Below are 19935 nucleotides of genomic sequence, written 5' to 3'. Positions count from 1 at the left end.
CTCCCTGTATTATATGTATTAGAAACGTTTCTGATAGTCAGTCTGCCGTTAACTCATTTATTTTGATAACGCCATTTCTCTCTTAAGTTTTTTATGATTGTATTAACGTTTTACAAAGCAGTTTAGGTTAGTGTGCGGCTTTAATAATTTATTTTATAGAAAAGAGCATAATACATCATTACAAATTTAGAATTTCCCTCACGTAATCCGCTATAATTGCGATCTGCTTGTCGGAGTTTTCTAATCACTAGACCACGTGACTATGTGGGCGGAGCGATCGATAATTTGGCGACTGGTCAATTCCGACACCTGTCATACCCAACATATCTAGACACCCACAAAATATTCAGACACCTCTGTGTATGCAGACTCACCTGTATATTCAGACTCATGCATTTTCAGACGCTCCTGCTTTTTCAGACACTCCTGCAATAACAGACACTCCTGCTAATTCAGACACCCCTGTGTATATTTCAGACATCCCTGTGTATTCAGACACACCTGTATAATCAGACATTCATGCATATTCAGACACCCCTGTTTATTCATACACCTGGGTATATTCAGACACACCTGTATATTCAGACACACCTGCATACTCTGACATCCCAATGTATTCATACAACCATGTTTATTTTGTTACCCTCATGTATAAAGGCATCCATATATATTGGGTTCTGCTGCATATTCAGATGCTCATGTGTATTCAGACACCACCACATCTTCAGACACCCATATATATTTTGACACTCTTTCCAATATAATCAGACACTCATATATAATCAGATGTTCGTATATTTTCAGACATCCTTGTTCATTCAGAAACCTATTTATATTAGACACCACTTTTTATTTAGATCCCCTTGTATATTTAGACAACCCTGTTCATTCAGATCCCCTTGTATATTCATACAATAATTTGTTAAAATGAGGGAATAGACACAAGCAAGGTATCTTATGAGGTGGAAACCATGTATTTAGTTTATATTTGAACCTCGCAGTCCACACATGCTATCAAGGACAACACTTTAAGGCTTAACCGGTTTTGCACTAAGAAGTGACTTCCTTCAAACTTTAAATACCATAAAAGCGAAAAGTGTGCGGACTTCAACGACTAATCTGAGAAGACACTAAACGGACATGAATTAAGCCCCATTTTACCAGATTGCCTCTCATTTTTTGTCCTGGTCATGTTACAGGTCAGTGGTACGTTCAGACGAGGGCATGTACACATGCAGGGCTTCCAATGAAGGGGGAACCACCGAGAAAAACGCCTATATACACGTACAAGGTGCACATATGAATACATTTTGTACATGACCATTGTAGTACACAAACTTACATATATACATGAACAAGGTGCTTGTAGTTTTATTTCAACCTGTTTATTGTAGCTTGATTGCAGTTGTTGAGTAGCGTTCTGAGAAAACTGGGCTTAATGCATGTGCGTAAAGTGTCGTCCCAGATTAGCCTTTAAATGAAGTACCTTCCTAGCAAAAATCCAATTATGGCGGAAAGTGTTGTCACTGATTAGCCTGTGCAGACTGCACAGGCTAATCTGGGACGACACTTTTCGCACATGCATTATGCCCAGTTTTCTCAGAACACGACTCAGTTACATTTGAATGCGCTATAGTCAATGGGTAGAACCACTGCATGGTGTCTCTGGCCGAGCTCTAAGGAACATAGTTCATTTTGTACATGGCAGTAGTATACAAATCTAGTTGATTATAGAATGGTTTCTAATTAAGTGCAATAACTTTCACTTTTATTTTTAACCATTTTATAGTTTTAGACCAAAATTTACAGTGTGTTGAAATTATTGTTTTTTTTTAGATAAATAGAAAAAAAGGTTGTCTTTTGTCATGGGATGTATATTTTATTATTGAATTCTACATATTTAAAACCTACTTTAGCTAGCCAAAAAATTTCTTTGATCATAGAAGTCACGTATAGGAATTGTTTATGAAAAGGTTACTATTAGACATTGCGATCGATACATTGACTTTTATGTATTGCATTTGAAATACAGGTATTTACTATAGGTATTGCAATTATAAGAAAAAACTAAAGTCGTTGAATTTAAAAATGTGTTTCTCATTTCTCCAATCATTATCAGCACTCATTGGGTACTATTGTCACTTCATTTTAGTTGCTCCAACAGTCAAAATAAACCCACAGACAGCAAGTTTCAAGGTCGGTGAGACTCGCGAATTCACATGCATTGCTACCGGATTTCCGGAACCTTCTGTGAACTGGCTACGCGGAGGCCAGGCGGTCATAACCAATCAGAACGTCCGAGTCGTGGCTAACAAGCTGGAGTTACGGAACCTGAAACGCGGAGACGAGGGCATCTACACCTGCTGGGCGTTAAATGCTGCAGGGGAAGTCACTACAAATGCAGAACTGAAATATATCGGTGGGTACCATATGAGCCTTGTTCTGGGAAAACAGGGCTTAATGCATGTGCGTAAAGTGTCCTCCTTGATTAGCCTGTGCAGTCTAGCCTGTGCAGTCTGATCGGGGACAAAACTTTCTGTCTTAACTGAATTTTTGTTCAGAAGAGGCCTCATTTCACCAGAAAACTGGACTTAATGCATGTGCCTACAGTACTGTCTCTTATTAGCCTGTGCAGGCTGAACAGGCTAATCGGGGATGACATCTTCTGTCTAAACTGGATTTTTGTTAAGAAGAGACCTCATTTTAGGGGAAAATTCCATAAAAGAGCCGAGGGTAATTGATATGACTCTTTACGCTCATGCACATTAAGCCCAGTTTTTCCAGGACAGGCTCATATTTTGTTGCCAATAAAAAAGTTGGTCTGTTGGCTGATCAATTAAGAGAAAAATTTGAAGTCTGCATACCTAAGTTATAATTAGCAAAAATATGTAAAAAGCAAAACATTGGTTTTTCTTAAGGTGTTTACAATATGATTAATGTACTTCATGAAATCCTTCTAATCACATTTTTATCTGACATTCTTTGACAAAAAAGGAATTTTTTACGATAACGTAATATCACACCAGTCATTTGTTCCAAAAGTATGACATTGGTCAAGTGGATTGTGGGGAGGCCGTGTGAGATACAAAATAGTTCGAGTCAGGAGACTAATAATACCTTGGGGACCATTGACTTGCATAATTAATAATCATTTTATTATTGTCAACAAAGCTCTTCAAAAATGCATTTACTTTCATTTATTTTAATACAATGGTTCTGCTATTTTGATTTAGCCGGACATATAAAAATGTATGACATCATCTCACAACATCATGGAACAAAGTCATGGAATCTGTTGCAAAGGTCATCCTGCATTCAGAAAATTGATATCCTTTTAAAGATATAGATTCTGTACTTATAGACTTGTTCTATTCTGGGAACCTTTTTGTACTCCTTACCAGTATACCAGAATATGATGAAGGTCAAAATTCATATGAGCTGCTTTTTGAGAAAACTTGTTTTAACCCTTTGCATTCTGGGAAATTTGTCGTCTGCTAAAATGTTGTCTGCAGAATTTTTAAAATTAGCATTTTCTTCGATTTTTTTCAAAGAATACTATCAGAATAGCAAACAGTTTGGATCCTGATGAGACGCCACGTTTTGTGGCGTCTCATCTGGATCCAAACTGTTTGCAAAAGCCTTCAAAATTCGGTTCCAGCTCGAAAGAGTGAATGCATGTGGGTAAATTGTTTTCTCGTATAAGCTTGTGCGGTCTGCTTAGGCTAATCTGGGACGACACTTTACGCACATGCATCCAGTAACATTTTGCAAGAGTGAGGCTCTGTTACAAGATAGACACAGGCGTTGACAAATATCAAGTTTTTAAATTTAAATCAAATAATTATTTTAAAAAAAAAAGACGAAAAAATAGTCTTTTATTTACTACCAGTACAGAGTGAAGAAGGTAACGCACATTCCAACAGACAAAAGAAACAAAGAATTGGATTTTACATTTGACATTTTCACTTCTTTCAGAGGAGCCTCACATATCCGTGTACGAGAGCAAGGTACTGGTTGCCAGCGGCGATGAAGCCATATTGTTTTGTGGAGCAGACGGCATTCCTAAACCAGAAATACACTGGTACCGTGGTGATGTAGAGGTAAGATTAGAGAATGTGCACATATGTGAAATCATTTGCATATAAGTACACAAATTATCAGTTTTGTTTATACATTTGAGGAACTGTCTTCTATGGAGAATAATTAAGTCAATTTTCCTTGTCCATGTTTGCTTAATAGAGTTTTTGCAGAACCAATGTTTCATTTGTTTTGTAACCCTTTACCACTTAGTTACTCGCAGGTTGTTCTGGTTTTATGCTATTTGCACATAGCCATTTTCACTTTGCGTCTGAGTGGGAAAGGGTTAACCCTGTCTTGTTCAGAAATGTAAATGGCTCTATGTTACCAGCATTTAACCCTTTCAGTGCTGGAACCAAATTTTGAAGGCCTTTGCAAACAGTTTGGATCCAGATGAGACGCCACAGAACGTGGCGTCTCATCTGGATCCAAACTGTTTGCTATTCTGATAGTATTCTTTGAAAAAAATCGAAGAAAATGCTAATTTTAGAAATTCAGCAGACGACATTTTAGCAGACAAGAAATTTCCCAGCATGCAAAGGGTTAACCAGAACAGCCTGCCAGAAACTGGTTGCTGCTCATCAGTATCATAGGTTTGGAAATGAAGCCTTAAGTACTTGAATCTATTTAGATAGGTCTTTAAAGGGGCCTTTTCACAGATTTTGGCATGTATTGAAGTTTGTCATTTAATGCTTTATTTTGATAAATTTAAATTAAATTGGACCTAAAAATCTCCAGTAAAAAAAACACAAGAATACAAATAAAAAAAGGAAAAAAAAGTAACCCTCAACTGGGCTCAAACAACTGACCCCTAGAGTCCTGAAGTAAAAATCTTCTGCTTAAACCACTCGGCCATCCGTTTTCATGCTGTAACAGGATGTATTTTTTACTTTATATAAGCAATCCTTTACCCAAAATATAACGGCAACAACAGAACTTTCCAAATTATTCAATCGTTTCGCGATGCAACGCCTTGTAATTTACAGGTTTTCAAAACGTCAAAAGATGTTTATAATAGATATTTTAGAGCATGGTTGATGTTCAGTATGATTGTGTCACAAATATCATACCTAACGCAAAAATTTGCGAATCTGAAACAACTTTTTTTTATTTTGTCAAGTTACCAAAACGTGAAAAGGCCCCTTTAAAATAATTTTATTTTCTAAGTGACTACAAACAGTTAAAAATGAGTATCTAAGCAGTACATGGGTAAAATTGTACAGACAATGAGCAGCTAATGGTTCTAGGGTCTCTTCACCTGAAAGGTTGGCAGGAGAGCCTTAGCCCTTTGCATGCTGGGAAATTTGTCGTCTGCTAAAATGTTGTCTTCTAAATTTCTAAAATTATCATTTTCTTCGATTTTTTTCAAAGAATACTATCAGAATAGCAAACAGTTTGGATCCTGATGAGAGCCACGTTCTGTGGCTTCTCATCTGGATCCAAACTGTTTGCAAAGGCCTTCAAAATTCGGTTCCAGCACTGAAAGAGTTAATTCATACTGAGGAGCTTATTGAACATGACGCCAGGCCATCACATTATTAGTTAGTGAGTTGAACAAGTTAAGGCTCCTGTCATATATGTCCAAATCATGGATGAGGGACAGTCAAAGATTTCAGTACAGACTTTCATTAGGTATTCTGTGACTGTGACCAGGTTTTAATGCATGAGCGTAAAGTGCTTTGCCAGATTAGCTTGCACAGACTATGACGATACCTCCTTTAACCCTTTGCATGCTGGGAAATGTGTCGTCTGCTAAAATGTTGTCTTCTAAATTTCTAAAATTATCATTTTCTTCGATTTTTTTCAAAGAATACTATCAGAATAGCAAACAGTTTGGATCCTGATGAGAGCCACGTTCTGTGGCTTCTCATCTAGATCCAAAATGTTTGCACAGGCCTTCAAAATTCGGTTCCCGCACTGAAAGAGTTAACCCTTTCCCACTTAGAAGCTAAGTGACAATGGCTTTGCAACCAGCATAAAATCAGAACAGCCTGTGAATAACTCGCAGTCTGTTCAGGTTCCATGCTGTTTGCTGCTCATCAGTATCTAAAGGTTGGAAAGGAAGCCTTTCAAATTTGAATTTAGTAAAAAAGGTATTTAACTAAATTTAACTTTCAATGGGCTACAAATGTGTCAAAATACATATCCATGCAGTAAAGGGTTAAACAAAATGTCATAAAAGCGAAAAATATCGTCCCAGTTTAGACTGTGTGGACCCAGCAGGCTAATCTGGGACAAAACTTCACATGCAGATGCATTAAACCTGGTTTTCTCAGAGTGCATCTAATTTGTCATTTTCAGTTGAAGGCCCTGTCATACGTACAGATCACTGACACGGATTAAAGGACTAGAAAGCTAAATTATTGGTAGTAAAACTTCAGTTCATACTTTCATAAAGAATTTGATAAATTTGACCAATTGCTATATTTGTCATTTTCAGTTGAAGGCCCTGTCCTACGTACAGATCACAGACCAGGGTCAGTTGAGGATCCTGGGGACCCAGCAGCTGGATGCAGGGCAGTATCGATGTGAGGCCAGGAACGAGGCTGGGAAAGACGAGGCAATCATCACACTGGAAGTCGGATGTGAGAATCTCACTATTAAAGTTAAAGTGAATATGCTAGAGTGTCATCCCAGATTAGCCCGTGCAGTCAACACAGGCTAATCCAATACGACACTTTCCGCCCAGACTGAGTTTTTGTTCAGAAGAGACATCCTTTAAACAAAACATTCACAAAATAGGGAAAGTGTTGTCCCTCATTAGCCTGAGTGGGCTGCATAGCTGATCTGGAATGACACTTAACACACATGAGTTATCTGGAATGACACTTAATGCACATGAGTTATCTGGAATGACACTTAACACACATGAGTTATCTGGAATGACACTTAACGCACATGAGTTATCTGGAATGACACTTAATGCACATGAGTTATCTGAAATGACACTTAACGCACATGAGTTATCTGGAATGACACTAAACGCACATGAGTTATCTGGAATGACACTTAACACACATGAGTTATCTGGAATGACACTTAATGCACATGAGTTATCTGGAATGACACTTAACGCACAAGAGTTATCTGGAATGACACTAAACGCACATGAGTTATCTGGAATGACACTTAATGCACATGAGTTATCTGGAATGACACTTAATGCACATGAGTTATCTGGAATGACACTTAATGCACATGAGTTATCTGGAATGACACTAAACGCACATGAGTTATCTGGAATGACACTTAACGCACATGAGTTATCTGGAATGACACTTAATGCACATGAGTTATCTGGAATGACACTTAACGCACATGAGTTATCTGGAATGACACTTAATGCACATGAGTTATCTGGAATGACACTTAATGCACATGAGTTATCTGAAATGACACTTAACGCACATGAGTTATCTGGAATGACACTTAACACACATGAGTTATTTGGAATGACACTAAACGCACATGAGTTATCTGGAATGACACTTAACACACACGAGTTATCTGGAATGACACTTAACACACATGAGTTATCTGGAATGACACTAAACGCACATGAGTTATCTGGAATGACACTTAACACACATGAGTTATCTGGAATGACACTTAATGCACATGAGTTATCTGGAATGACACTTAATGCACATGAGTTATCTGGAATGACACTTAACACACATGAGTTATCTGGAATGACACTTAACGCACATGAGTTATCTGGAATGACACTTAACACACATGAGTTATCTGGAATGACACTTAACACACATGAGTTATCTGGAATGACACTTAATGCACATGAGTTATCTGGAATGACACTTAACACACATGAGTTATCTGGAATGACACTTAACACACATGAGTTATCTGGAATGACACTTAACACACATGAGTTATCTGGAATGACACTTAACACACATGAGTTATCTGGAATGACACTTAACGCACACGAGTTATCTGGAATGACACTTAACACACATGAGTTATCTGGAATGACACTTAATGCACATGAGTTATCTGAAATGACACTTAACGCACATGAGTTATCTGGAATGACACTTAACACACATGAGTTATCTGGAATGACACTTAACACACACGAGTTATCTGGAATGACACTTAATGCACATGAGTTATCTGGAATGACACTTAACGCACAAGTTATCTGGAATGACACTTAACGCACATGAGTTATCTGGAATGACACTTAACACACATGAGTTATCTGGAATGACACTTAATGCACATGAGTTATCTGGAATGACACTTAACGCACAAGTTATCTGGAATGACACTTAACGCACATGAGTTATCTGGAATGACACTTAACGCACATGAGTTATCTGGAATGACACTTAACACACATGAGTTATCTGGAATGACACTTAACGCACATGAGTTATCTGGAATGACACTTAACGCACATGAGTTATCTGGAATGACACTTAACACACATGAGTTATCTGGAATGACACTTAATGCACATGAGTTATCTGGAATGACACTTAACACACATGAGTTATCTGGAATGACACTTAACACACATGAGTTATCTGGAATGACACTTAACACACATGAGTTATCTGGAATGACACTTAACACACATGAGTTATCTGGAATGACACTTAACACACATGAGTTATCTGGAATGACACTTAACACACATGAGTTATCTGGAATGACACTTAACACACATGAGTTATCTGGAATGACACTTAACGCACATGAGTTATCTGGAATGACACTTAACGCACAAGTTATCTGGAATGACACTTAACACACATGAGTTATCTGGAATGACACTTAACACACATGAGTTATCTGGAATGACACTTAACGCACATGAGTTATCTGAAATGACACTTAACGCACAAGTTATCTGGAATGACACTTAACGCACACGAGTTATCTGGAATGACACTTAACGCACATGAGTTATCTGGAATGACACTTAACGCACATGAGTTATCTGGAATGACACTTAACACACATGAGTTATCTGGAATGACACTTAACGCACATGAGTTATCTGGAATGACACTTAACGCACATGAGTTATCTGGAATGACACTTAACACACATGAGTTATCTGGAATGACACTTAACACACATGAGTTATCTGGAATGACACTTAACACACATGAGTTATCTGGAATGACACTTAACACACATGAGTTATCTGGAATGACACTTAACACACATGAGTTATCTGGAATGACACTTAGCGCACATGAGTTATCTGGAATGACACTTAACGCACATGAGTTATCTGGAATGACACTTAACGCACACGAGTTATCTGGAATGACACTTAACACACATGAGTTATCTGAAATGACACTTAACGCACAAGTTATCTGGAATGACACTTAACGCACATGAGTTATCTGGAATGACACTTAACACACATGAGTTATCTGGAATGACACTTAACGCACAAGTTATCTGGAATGACACTTAACGCACATGAGTTATCTGGAATGACACTTAATGCACATGAGTTATCTGGAATGACACTTAACGCACATGAGTTATCTGAAATGACACTTAACGCACATGAGTTATCTGGAATGACACTTAACGCACATGAGTTATCTGAAATGACACTTAACACACATGAGTTATCTGGAATGACACTTAACACACATGAGTTATCTGGAATGACACTTAACGCACATGAGTTATCTGGAATGACACTTAGCGCACATGAGTTATCTGGAATGACACTTAACGCACATGAGTTATGCCCGGTTTTCACAGAAAGTACTTCAAATGATCTAGAGGAATATTTTTGCCATTATTTTACAACCACTGCCATGTCCCACTTGCAGTGACATTTTGCGTGATACTGTAAACAAAAAAACAACAGTAATAGAGTTTATCCCTGTACAGTGGGAAATAAACACTGCCAATTTCATTACCCACCCCTTCCCCTTATTTACACAAATTAGCTGGTTAGTGTAAAGAACAGGATGGTCAATGTATTACTGTACAAACAGTCATGTTATTTGATTTGTGGGTTGACATAATCCACTAATTAAACACAAACATATTAGGCAATGACTGATGCAAAATTGTCATGTTTTTTTTTTCTCCCAAATCAGACATCTACAAATTCACGTGGCCACAAAAAAGTAATTTTTTGAAACACCACCAAATTTCATGCTAAGGAATATACAGTAAATGTTTTTATAACATCAATCATCAACACATTTTAATCACATGACTTAACTTGTAACAAAATAAAGGCTGAAAATGGAGTCGCCTCATTGGTTGAGAACTTCAAATTTTATATTCCCCATGATAAAAATGTTAGTCGCCATTTATTTCGAGCAAGTGGAATTTTACACCCTTAAATCTCTTGTTATGTTTGAAGCATAATCATGCACTTATTTGGTACTTGGTTGAATTATAGGCTTAATTTTACTCTCAACAAAAGTTGCAAGACTATAAAGAGATGCAATATTTGTTATTACATAGTTCCATTGTAAAATGTAAACAAACAAATCCGTTATTTAACTTGCACAATTTGTTTGTAATTCAAAACGTATTTCTGCAAGTGTAGTGATACCTTAAAAATATATTTACCAGCACTTACTTGCACACCTTGTTTTTGTTGTTGTTCTTTATACTGGATTTATTGTCCTTGTTTGGAAAATTAACATTATTTAACTTTTAACATAAGTGGAGTTTTACGGCAAAAGTAGAATGTTGGGGGCAGGGGGGGGGGGGAATGTCTTTTGACACATGTTTAGTTTTCAATAAATTGGTAGGAGTTCACACATGTGTATGTTACCAGTACATTTCAACTGAATTGATTTTAAGCTAAAATTCTTACCAATAAACCATACAACAATTTTCATCTGGTGTGTTTTAACTTAAGTTGAGATATTACAGGCTGGCTTGTAAAATAAGTATGAATGATTATTTTCCTATGAATATGGTACTTGATGACTTTCTCAGTGCAAGTTTTAAGTAAATTAACCTTTTCCCTCACAGAAGAAAAATGAAAATGTGCAAACAGCATAAAACCAGAACAGCCTGCGAGTAACTCGCAGTCTATTCAGGTTTTATGCTGTTTGTTGCTCATCAGTATCTAATCATGGAAATAAGTCTTTAAAACTTGAATCTAGTAAGAAAGGTCTTTAATTAAATTTATCTTTCTGACGGACAACACATGCATAAAAATACGTATCTAAGTGGTAAAGGGTTAAACTAAAAACATATCTCACAACCCACAGAGTGCAAACATGGGAGGAGTGGACATTTGGAATGAAAACGTAGCAGCGGTCACATCTTTCTTGTTCATTCATTCTGCACATTCTGAGACAAAGTTCTTTAATTTCTGACATTTTAAGCCCAACCAGAAGTGATTGAGGCACCTGCCAACGTTGATGTCAACATCGGCTCCAACGCCACGCTGCACTGTCGGGTTGACGGCCTGCCTGCACCAAAGCAGTTCTGGCATCGGGCAGACGGGAGGCCCCTAGAGAAGGGCAATAGGGTCCAACACCTGCCCACTGGGGAACTCATGATTCTGAGTGAGTCACTTCAGTTGAACTTCTTATAACTTTGTATAACTTTAGTTGAACTTCTTATACTTAAGTTGAACTTCTTATAAATTTAGTTGTACTTCTTATAACTTCAGTTAAACTTCTTATAACTTAAGTTGAACTTCTTATAACTCCTTATAACTTAAGTTGAACTTATCATAACTTCAGTTGAACTTCTTATAACTTTAGTTGAACTTCTCATTACTTTAGATGAACTTTTTATAACTTAAGTTGAACTTCTAATAACTTTAGTTGAACTTCTTATAATTGAAGTTGAACTTCTTATAATTGAAGTTGAACTTATTATAATTGAAGTTAAACTTCTTATAATTGAAGTTGAACTTCTTATAACTTTAGTTGAACTTCTTATAATTGAATTTGAACTTCTAATAACTTTAGTTGAACTTCTTATAATTGAAGTTGAACTTCTTATAATTGAAGTTGAACTTATTATAATTGAAGTTAAACTTCTTATAACTGAAGTTGAACTTATTATAATTGAAGTTGAACTTCTTATAATTGAATTTGAATTTCTAATAACTTTTGTTGAACTTCTTATAATTGAATTTGAACTTCTAATAACTTAAGTTGAACTTCTTATAATTGAAGTTGAACTTCTTATAACTTCAGTTGAACTTCTTATAATTGAAGTTGAACTTCTTATAATTGAAATTGAACTTCTTGTAACTTTAGTTGAACTTCTTATAATTGAAGTTGAACTTCTTATAGCTTCAGTTGAACTTTTTATAACTTCAGTTGAACTTCTTATAATTGAAGTTGAACTTCTTATAATTTCAGTTTCCTAAAATATATCGCCCTTCGTGTGGATAATTATATAACAGTCTGTTTTGTCTAAACAGTAAAATGGAATATTTGTATGGAGAAAATTTAAATCATTATTTTTAATTCCAATTTATCTTGATGATTGAGGCACATTATTATCAATATAAAAATAAACTCTGATGCATAACTTTGTTTGTAAATACCATATAAGAAATTAGAAACATTGTGCAATTACATGCCACACGCAAGAGCCAGGTCCCCAGATTCAAATGAATGTCACGTTTCAAGGTGAAATGTCAGTAACTTTGTAAATGCCATACATTTGTCCAACATGAATGGCCCTTAAAATAACTTGGCAGGTGTGGCAAGCCCATGACAGAATGTTAAAAGCAAGAATCAGGTGCATATGTCAAATGTCAAGATCACAGGACAAGATCATATACAAATGTATGAATCCAAGCTGTTACACTATCTGATTGTAACTTTGTCCAGGTTTGATTGATTTTTAAATAATAATGAAGAAGTGACAGGAGTAGGTTAACAGTGTAAGGCACTCAATAGAAAGTCAATGCTCAAAACATGGTATTAAGAATTACAATGCTTTTAAAATAAAATGACACGCACCAGTCTACTCAAGTCCCTATTGGTAAGGAGAAGGTCACACTTATGGTCAAATGTCAAAGTAAAATCTATAATGATTTTGTTTTATCTTTGCATAATTGAAAACTACTCACAGGGCGTCTTTGTGATGGCATATAGCAGTTACACTGCCTGTCAGTGCATCCAGATGTGAATGGAAACATTCCTGTGTCTGCCATATGTCATGTGCAATACCTGTCTTTCTACATAAAAAGTCAAGGTCACACTTTGGAATTAAAGATCAAATGTGAAAATTCCTTACTCAGCCATAACTGTTGCATGTATTGATTGAATTTAAATTAGCTTGGCATTAATATAAAGCCACATAAGATGAAGTGCAACATGTAACACTTGTCACATTACCTTAAATGCCAAGGTAATTATTTGAGGTCAAAGGTCCAATCTGAAAGCAAAAGTTGAATGTTGGGTTGTCTGTATCCCTTTTCCACATACCTTGTTGCCTAAATTAAACATCTTAAAATACACATGTTATTGTTTTGTTTCTTGTCCCCAGATGTTAGTCTTGAGGACCAGGGCAGCTACACCTGTGTGGCCCAGAACCAGTTTGGTACAGTCGAGAGCTCTGCTTTTCTTACCATCACTGGTATAGGTAAGTTGTGGAACAGTAGAAAGCTCTGCCTCTCTAACCATCACTGGTATAGGTAAGTTAAGGAACAGTAGAAAGCTCTGCCTCTCTAACCATCACTGGTATAGGTAAGTTACAGAAGAGAGCTTAGCCTTTCTAACCATCACTGATATAGGTAAGTTACAGTTTGGTACAATAGAGAACTCTGTCTTTCAAACCATCACTGGTATAGGTAAGTTACAGTTTAGTACAGTAGAGAGCTCTTCCTTTCTAACCATTACTGGTATTGGTAAGTTACAGTTTGGTACAGTAGAGAACTCTGTCTTTCTAACCATCACTGGTATTTGTAAGTTACAGTTTGGTACAATAGAGAACTCTGTCTTTCTAACCATCACTGGTTTAGGTAAGTTACAGTTTGGTACAGTAGAGAACTCTGTCTTACTAACCATCGATGGTATAGGTAAGTTACAGTTTGGTACAGTAGAAAGCTCTGTCTTTCTAACCATCACTGGTATAGGTAAGTTACAGTTTGGTACAGTAGAGAACTCTGTCTTTCTAACAATCACTGGTATAGGTAAGTTACAGTTTGGTACAGTATAGAGCTCTGCCATTCTAACCATCACTGGTATAGGTAAGTTACAGTTTGGTACAGTAGAGAGCTCTGTCTTTCTAACCATCACTGGTATAGGTAAGTTACAGTTTGGAACAGTAGAGAACTCTGTCTTTCAAACCATCACTGGTATGGGTAAGTTACAGTTTGGTACAGTAGAGAACTCTGCCTTCTAACCATAACTGGTATAGATAAGTTACAGTTTGGTACAGTAGAGAGCTCTGCCTTTCTGACCATCACTGGTAAAGGTAAGTTACAGTTTGGTACAATAGAGAACTCTGTCTTTTTAACCATAACTGGTATAGGTAAGTTACAGTTTGGTACAATAGAGAACTCTGTCTTTCTAACCATCACTGGTATAGGTAAGTTACACTTTGGTACAGTAGAGAACTCTTCCTTTCAAACCATCACTGGTATAGGTAAGTTATGATATACACATATTTTGTAAGTTGTTCTGAGGGAGTAGGTTATCATATACATGTACCAATATTGAATCTTAAAAAACTTTATGTCAAAGTGTTAACCTTAAAAAATCCTTCGCAGACAAAACTTAAAAAAATCTACATTGCCTTAGAAACAGTCACAGACATGTATAGGTTTAACAGAGGCTTAACATGCAATATACTTATTCGAATTCAGAAGAAATTAAATGTATGAGAAAAAGAATGTTCCATTTGAAGGTATACATTTTTAACCATGTATTACATAAAATAGAGATTATAGTATTGCATTAATGTATTCATACTAACCTCTTGTAGTGGCAGTTCAACGAATGCATTTAAATTTAAAACTAACATAGGGCATTCAATTCTGACACATTGACTAGGGCATAAGTTTGTAAACTTTGACCCATTTCAGTTTCCCCTGTACTAGAAGTGTTAGCACCAGAACTGGAGGTTGTGGCTGGAGACACTGTGGAACTCAACTGCAGGCTATTTCAAGGTATCACACAGGGCCATATCCAGACTTCAGTCACTTGTCCCTGGTTTTGTTTATACAGGCTGTTCTGTTTTTTTTTGCTGTTTGCACTTTGCTTCTAAGTGGGTAAGAGTTAATAAGCAGTCTGCAACTATTCTACCTGGGCATACTTGCCCCAGTATTATATATTGACTGTATTATTGTGTAAGTTATTCATGCATGACATTCAGGATCTGTTATTTGTATGCACTCATTTGACATATAGCAGTTGCGCTGTCCTCCTGTCTGTTGGTCTGTCTGTTTGTTTGTCCGTCCACTTCTCAGAGCGAAGTTTTGTGTCATCAATAAATTTGCCATATATTGATGGATCTGGAATAATTTTCCATGACTGTCCACCCTCATATATGACAAAATGTTTGGTGTAAAACACGATTCCTCGCCTCAAAGATTCAGGTCACACTTATGGGTAAAATTCAAAATGTGCCATATAACAGCTAGAAAATTCCTATTTTAGCCATATCTTTCCAGTATAGATCCGTATTTATTTATTTTGAAATGACTGGGCACAAATATAAACTATCATAAGATGCCATGTTTAGTTCAATACTTGTCTCCCTATCTCAAAGGTCAAGGGCACATTTAGCGGTTGAAATTAAGATATACAATTCCTTAGCCATATATTGACATACTTAAAATTAATTTGGCACAACTGCAGTCCATAATAAGACAGTTTAACAATTGCCTCCCTGCTTCAAAGGACAAGGTTACATTCAGAGTTTGAGTTGAAAAGTCAAATGCGGACACAAATCAGCTTCTTAAAATTAACTTCATGAAATGACTACCATGAGAAGAAAGAGTGTTGTGTTTACATAATGATCATAACTACCTGAAAGTCATAAACTTTTGAAGTAAAATATTAATTATAGATGTGGTTTATTTGTTATAATATATATATATATATGCAAGTTATTGGCTGTAGTGTTAATATACAGTTATTAATATGTAGCCTGTGGTATATCTATGTTGCTAGGCAACCCAAATCCCAAACTGGTTTGGTTACGTGGTGAACGGCCAATCCAAGAAGACAGTCATTTTATTGTGCCACAAGAGGGGAGTGTTACCATAGAAGATGTACAGGTAAGCGATAAGTACACAGTACTGTTATCATAGAAGTTGTAAAGGTAAGGGATAAGTAACAGGTACTGTAATCATAGAAGATGTAAAGGTAAGGGACAAGTAACAGGTACTGTAATCATAGAAGATGTAAAGGTAAGGGATAAGTAACAGGTACTGTAATCATAGAAGTTGTAAAGGTAAGGGATAAGTAACAGGTACTGTAATCATAGAAGTTGTAAAGTATGGTTGAAGTTACCTAGCAGCATACTAGTATACAGAGGATAATTATTAATTAAGTGTTTAATTAACACTGCTTTGGTCACATGTCAAGAGGTAAAAAGGCTGGTAGAAAAAGACAGTCACATCATTTTGTCACAGGTGGTCTATGTAATCATATCAAACTTACAGGTAAGGGAAAAGGAACATGACAAAATATACAGAGAGAATGCTTTGTAAGTTTTGAATAAAGGTATAGTTAATGTTGAAAGGTCCATAGAAGAAGAAGAAGAAGTCATTTATCGTGCCACAAGAGGGTACTGCTATATAAAAACTTTGTCTGAAAACTTTAACAGATATATGTTAACTGGTAAGATGACAAAAGCAAATAAGTTAGGTTTGTCTTTAAATTTTGTATTCACTTTTAGCATTTTTTTTCAGGTACTAAGTTAGACTGAGGAAGTTACTGTAATCATAGAAAAAATCCAATTTTAGATTTTTTTTTAAATCAAACCAAGGGCTTCTCACACATATTTATGCAGTTGCAATACTGTACCTGTTCTTAACAGAAAATATACTCAAATGTAACGCATTAATTATCAGCCAGTCAGATGCAATAACATTTAATATCAAATACAATTCAAAATTACATTACATTGTTCTATACTTTTTCATAAGTTTTTGCAATATGTATAATAATTTTGATAGAGTCATCATACCCCCACAAGAAGGACTGGAGAAGGTATGTATTGAAGTCACTCTGTTATTCAGTTTGTCAATGGTTTGTCCACTTTTTGTCCTTACATAATCTTTTACCTTTATGTAGAAAACTACTTCTACATTTGAATAGCAGTTGAATTGAAACTTGAAGCATGACACGATTTTCATGTGCAGTGATCCTGAATTATGTGCCCTTGAACATAGTTACTATGCCTTTGACAAACTGGTGGTAATAAAGTATTAGTCATGTTTGTAGCGAAGCTCTATAGTTTTAACTGCTTTATCAGATTACCATTAACAACAATGTTCGTCTAGAGCATTCAATACCATGCATTTGCCATTACTACGTTTAGCCAAAGTGCATTGTACAAAAATTGTAACTTTATAAAGGAAGAATTTTACTGAGTTATTGCCCTTAAGTCAATTTTCTTGTGGCGAGCATACATCCCTTAGTATTCATATGGGTTAATCATATGATAGTCAAGATGGCAACGTCCATGCTGAGACAGCTATTTTATACCCTTGATTACTTGTATTAATGTTTAAATAACGTTCACTTTCCAGCCACATCAGCAAGAAAGTTACAAGCATTTATTTTGTATTAATATTTGCTCTATATCACGACTTTACTCCCTGCAAACATTCTTAGCTGGATGATCTAATTACTTAGAAAATTTGCAGGGAGTCGAGATATTAGGCGGATTTTCATACGCAATAAATGCTGATCACTTTCCTACTTATCTCTTTCAGTGCGGGAACCGAATTTTGAAGGCCTGTGCAAACAGTTTGGATCCAGATGAGACGCCACAGAACGTGGCGTCTCATCAGGATCCAAACTGTTTGCTATTCTGATAGTATTCTTTGAAAAAAATTCAAAGAAAATGCTAATTTAAGAAATTCAGCAGACAACATTTTAGCAGACGACAAATTTCCCAGCATGCAAAGGGTTAAATAGCTGAAAAGTGTGCATCATTTATAAATTAAACAAAAGAAATAAAGGGTATACAACGGCGGAAAATACCCGTCCCAGCAAGGATGTAGCAATCTTGGCTATCACGTGATTACCCCCTCTGGTATTGATAGTGGGCATTGAAACAAACGCTGAGTACAATAACTGTAAGTCTTATCAGTATTGTTGTAGTTATTGCACCTAGCCTATTTTCCATTACTTCAGTCGGTCCACAGTGGAGAATACACCTGCCATGCCTCCAATGTGGGTGGAAATGCCTCCTTCACTGTTCTACTCACTGTCAAAGGTATCTGTAGCATACAAGCTCATGAAATCCAAATAACAGCTGGGACAGAACAATACTTTTAATAAACAACAATTTGAAATATTTTATTCTTTATAGTAATTACCTAGTTAGGGCACTTGTCAGTTACTTTTTAGAGGTCGCTGTGGTATAATGGATATGGTGTGGGCCTAGCAACCGGGTGTGTGGTGTAATGGATATGGTGTGGGCCTAGCAACCGGGTGTGTGGTGTAATGGATATGGTGTGGGCCTAGCAACCGGGTGTGTGGTGTAATGGATATGGTGTGGGCCTAGCAACTGGGTGTGTGGTGTAATGGATATGGTGTGGGCCTAGCAACCGGGTGTGTGGTATAATGGATATGGTGTGGGCCTAGCAACCAGGTGTGTGGTGTAATGGATATGGTGTGAGCCTAGCAACTGGGTGTGTGGTGTAATGGATATGGTGTAGGCCTAGCAACCGGGTGTGTGGTATAATGGATATGGTGTGGGCCTAGCAACTGGGTGTGTGGTGTAATGGATATGGTGTGGGCCTAGCAACCGGGTGTGTGGTGTAATGGATATGGTGTGGGCCTGGCAACCGGGTGTGTGGTGTAATGGATATGGTGTGGGCCTAGCAACCGGGTGTGTGGTGTAATGGATATGGTGTGGGCCTAGCAACCAGGTGTGTGGTGTAATGGATATGGTGTGGGCCTAGCAACTGGGTGTGTGGTGTAATGGATATGGTGTGGGCCTAGCAACCGGGTGTGTGGTATAATGGATATGGTGTGGGCCTAGCAACCGGGTGTGTGATGTAATGGATATGGTGTGGGCCTAGCAACTGGGTGTGTGGTGTAATGGATATGGTGTGGGCCTAGCAACCGGGTGTGTGGTATAAGGGATATGGTGTGGGCCTAGCAACTGGGTGTGTGGTGTAATGGACATGGTGTGGGCCTAGCAACTGGGTGTGTGGTGTAATGGATATGGTGTGGGCCTAGCAACTGGGTGTGTGGTGTAATGGATATGGTGTGGGCCTAGCAACCGGGTGTGTGGTATAATGGATATGGTGTGGGCCTAGCAACTGGGTGTGTGGTGTAATGGATATGGTGTTGGCCTAGCAACCGGGCGTGTGGTGTAATGGATATGGTGTGGGCCTAGCAACCGGGCGTGTGGTGTAATGGATATGGTGTGGGCCTAGCAACCAGGTGTGTGCTGTAATGGATATGGTGTGGGCCTAGCAACCAGGTGTGTGGTGTAATGGATATGGTGTGAGCCTAGCAACCAGGTGGTCATGGGTTCAATCCCCATTGTGGTATATCGCTTTATGAGAAGGATTCAAATGAATTTTTGCATAATGATAGAAGACTTTAACGGAAAGTGTCAGGGACAAGAACCATAACTCTTTCTTGAATACTGGTATTTATGGAGTTATTGCTACTGTTTAAATTTATTTTGCAAATAATAACTTTAAGTATAAAATTAAAAATA

General features: G+C 37.1%; 1 protein-coding gene across 1 annotated transcript in view; it reads left to right on the top strand.

Moving 5' to 3' along the window:
- LOC127839462 (hemicentin-1-like) overlaps positions 1-19935 on the top strand; it is a 178954-nt gene that overhangs the window by 14079 nt on the left and 144940 nt on the right. Inside the window, exons 10-18 of the mRNA XM_052367842.1 lie at positions 1200-1291; positions 2153-2419; positions 3976-4100; positions 6518-6662; positions 11436-11618; positions 13567-13662; positions 15107-15190; positions 16197-16303; positions 18393-18474. Of these exons, the coding sequence (XP_052223802.1) occupies positions 1200-1291; positions 2153-2419; positions 3976-4100; positions 6518-6662; positions 11436-11618; positions 13567-13662; positions 15107-15190; positions 16197-16303; positions 18393-18474 (1181 nt within the window). The remainder of the gene's footprint in view (positions 1-1199; positions 1292-2152; positions 2420-3975; positions 4101-6517; positions 6663-11435; positions 11619-13566; positions 13663-15106; positions 15191-16196; positions 16304-18392; positions 18475-19935) is intronic.

The sequence above is a fragment of the Dreissena polymorpha genome, chromosome 7 (assembly GCF_020536995.1).
Source record: "Dreissena polymorpha isolate Duluth1 chromosome 7, UMN_Dpol_1.0, whole genome shotgun sequence".
Taxonomy (NCBI): domain Eukaryota; kingdom Metazoa; phylum Mollusca; class Bivalvia; order Myida; family Dreissenidae; genus Dreissena; species Dreissena polymorpha.
The sequence above is the reverse complement of the archived record's forward strand: the minus strand, read 5'-3'. Positions and strand labels throughout refer to the sequence as shown.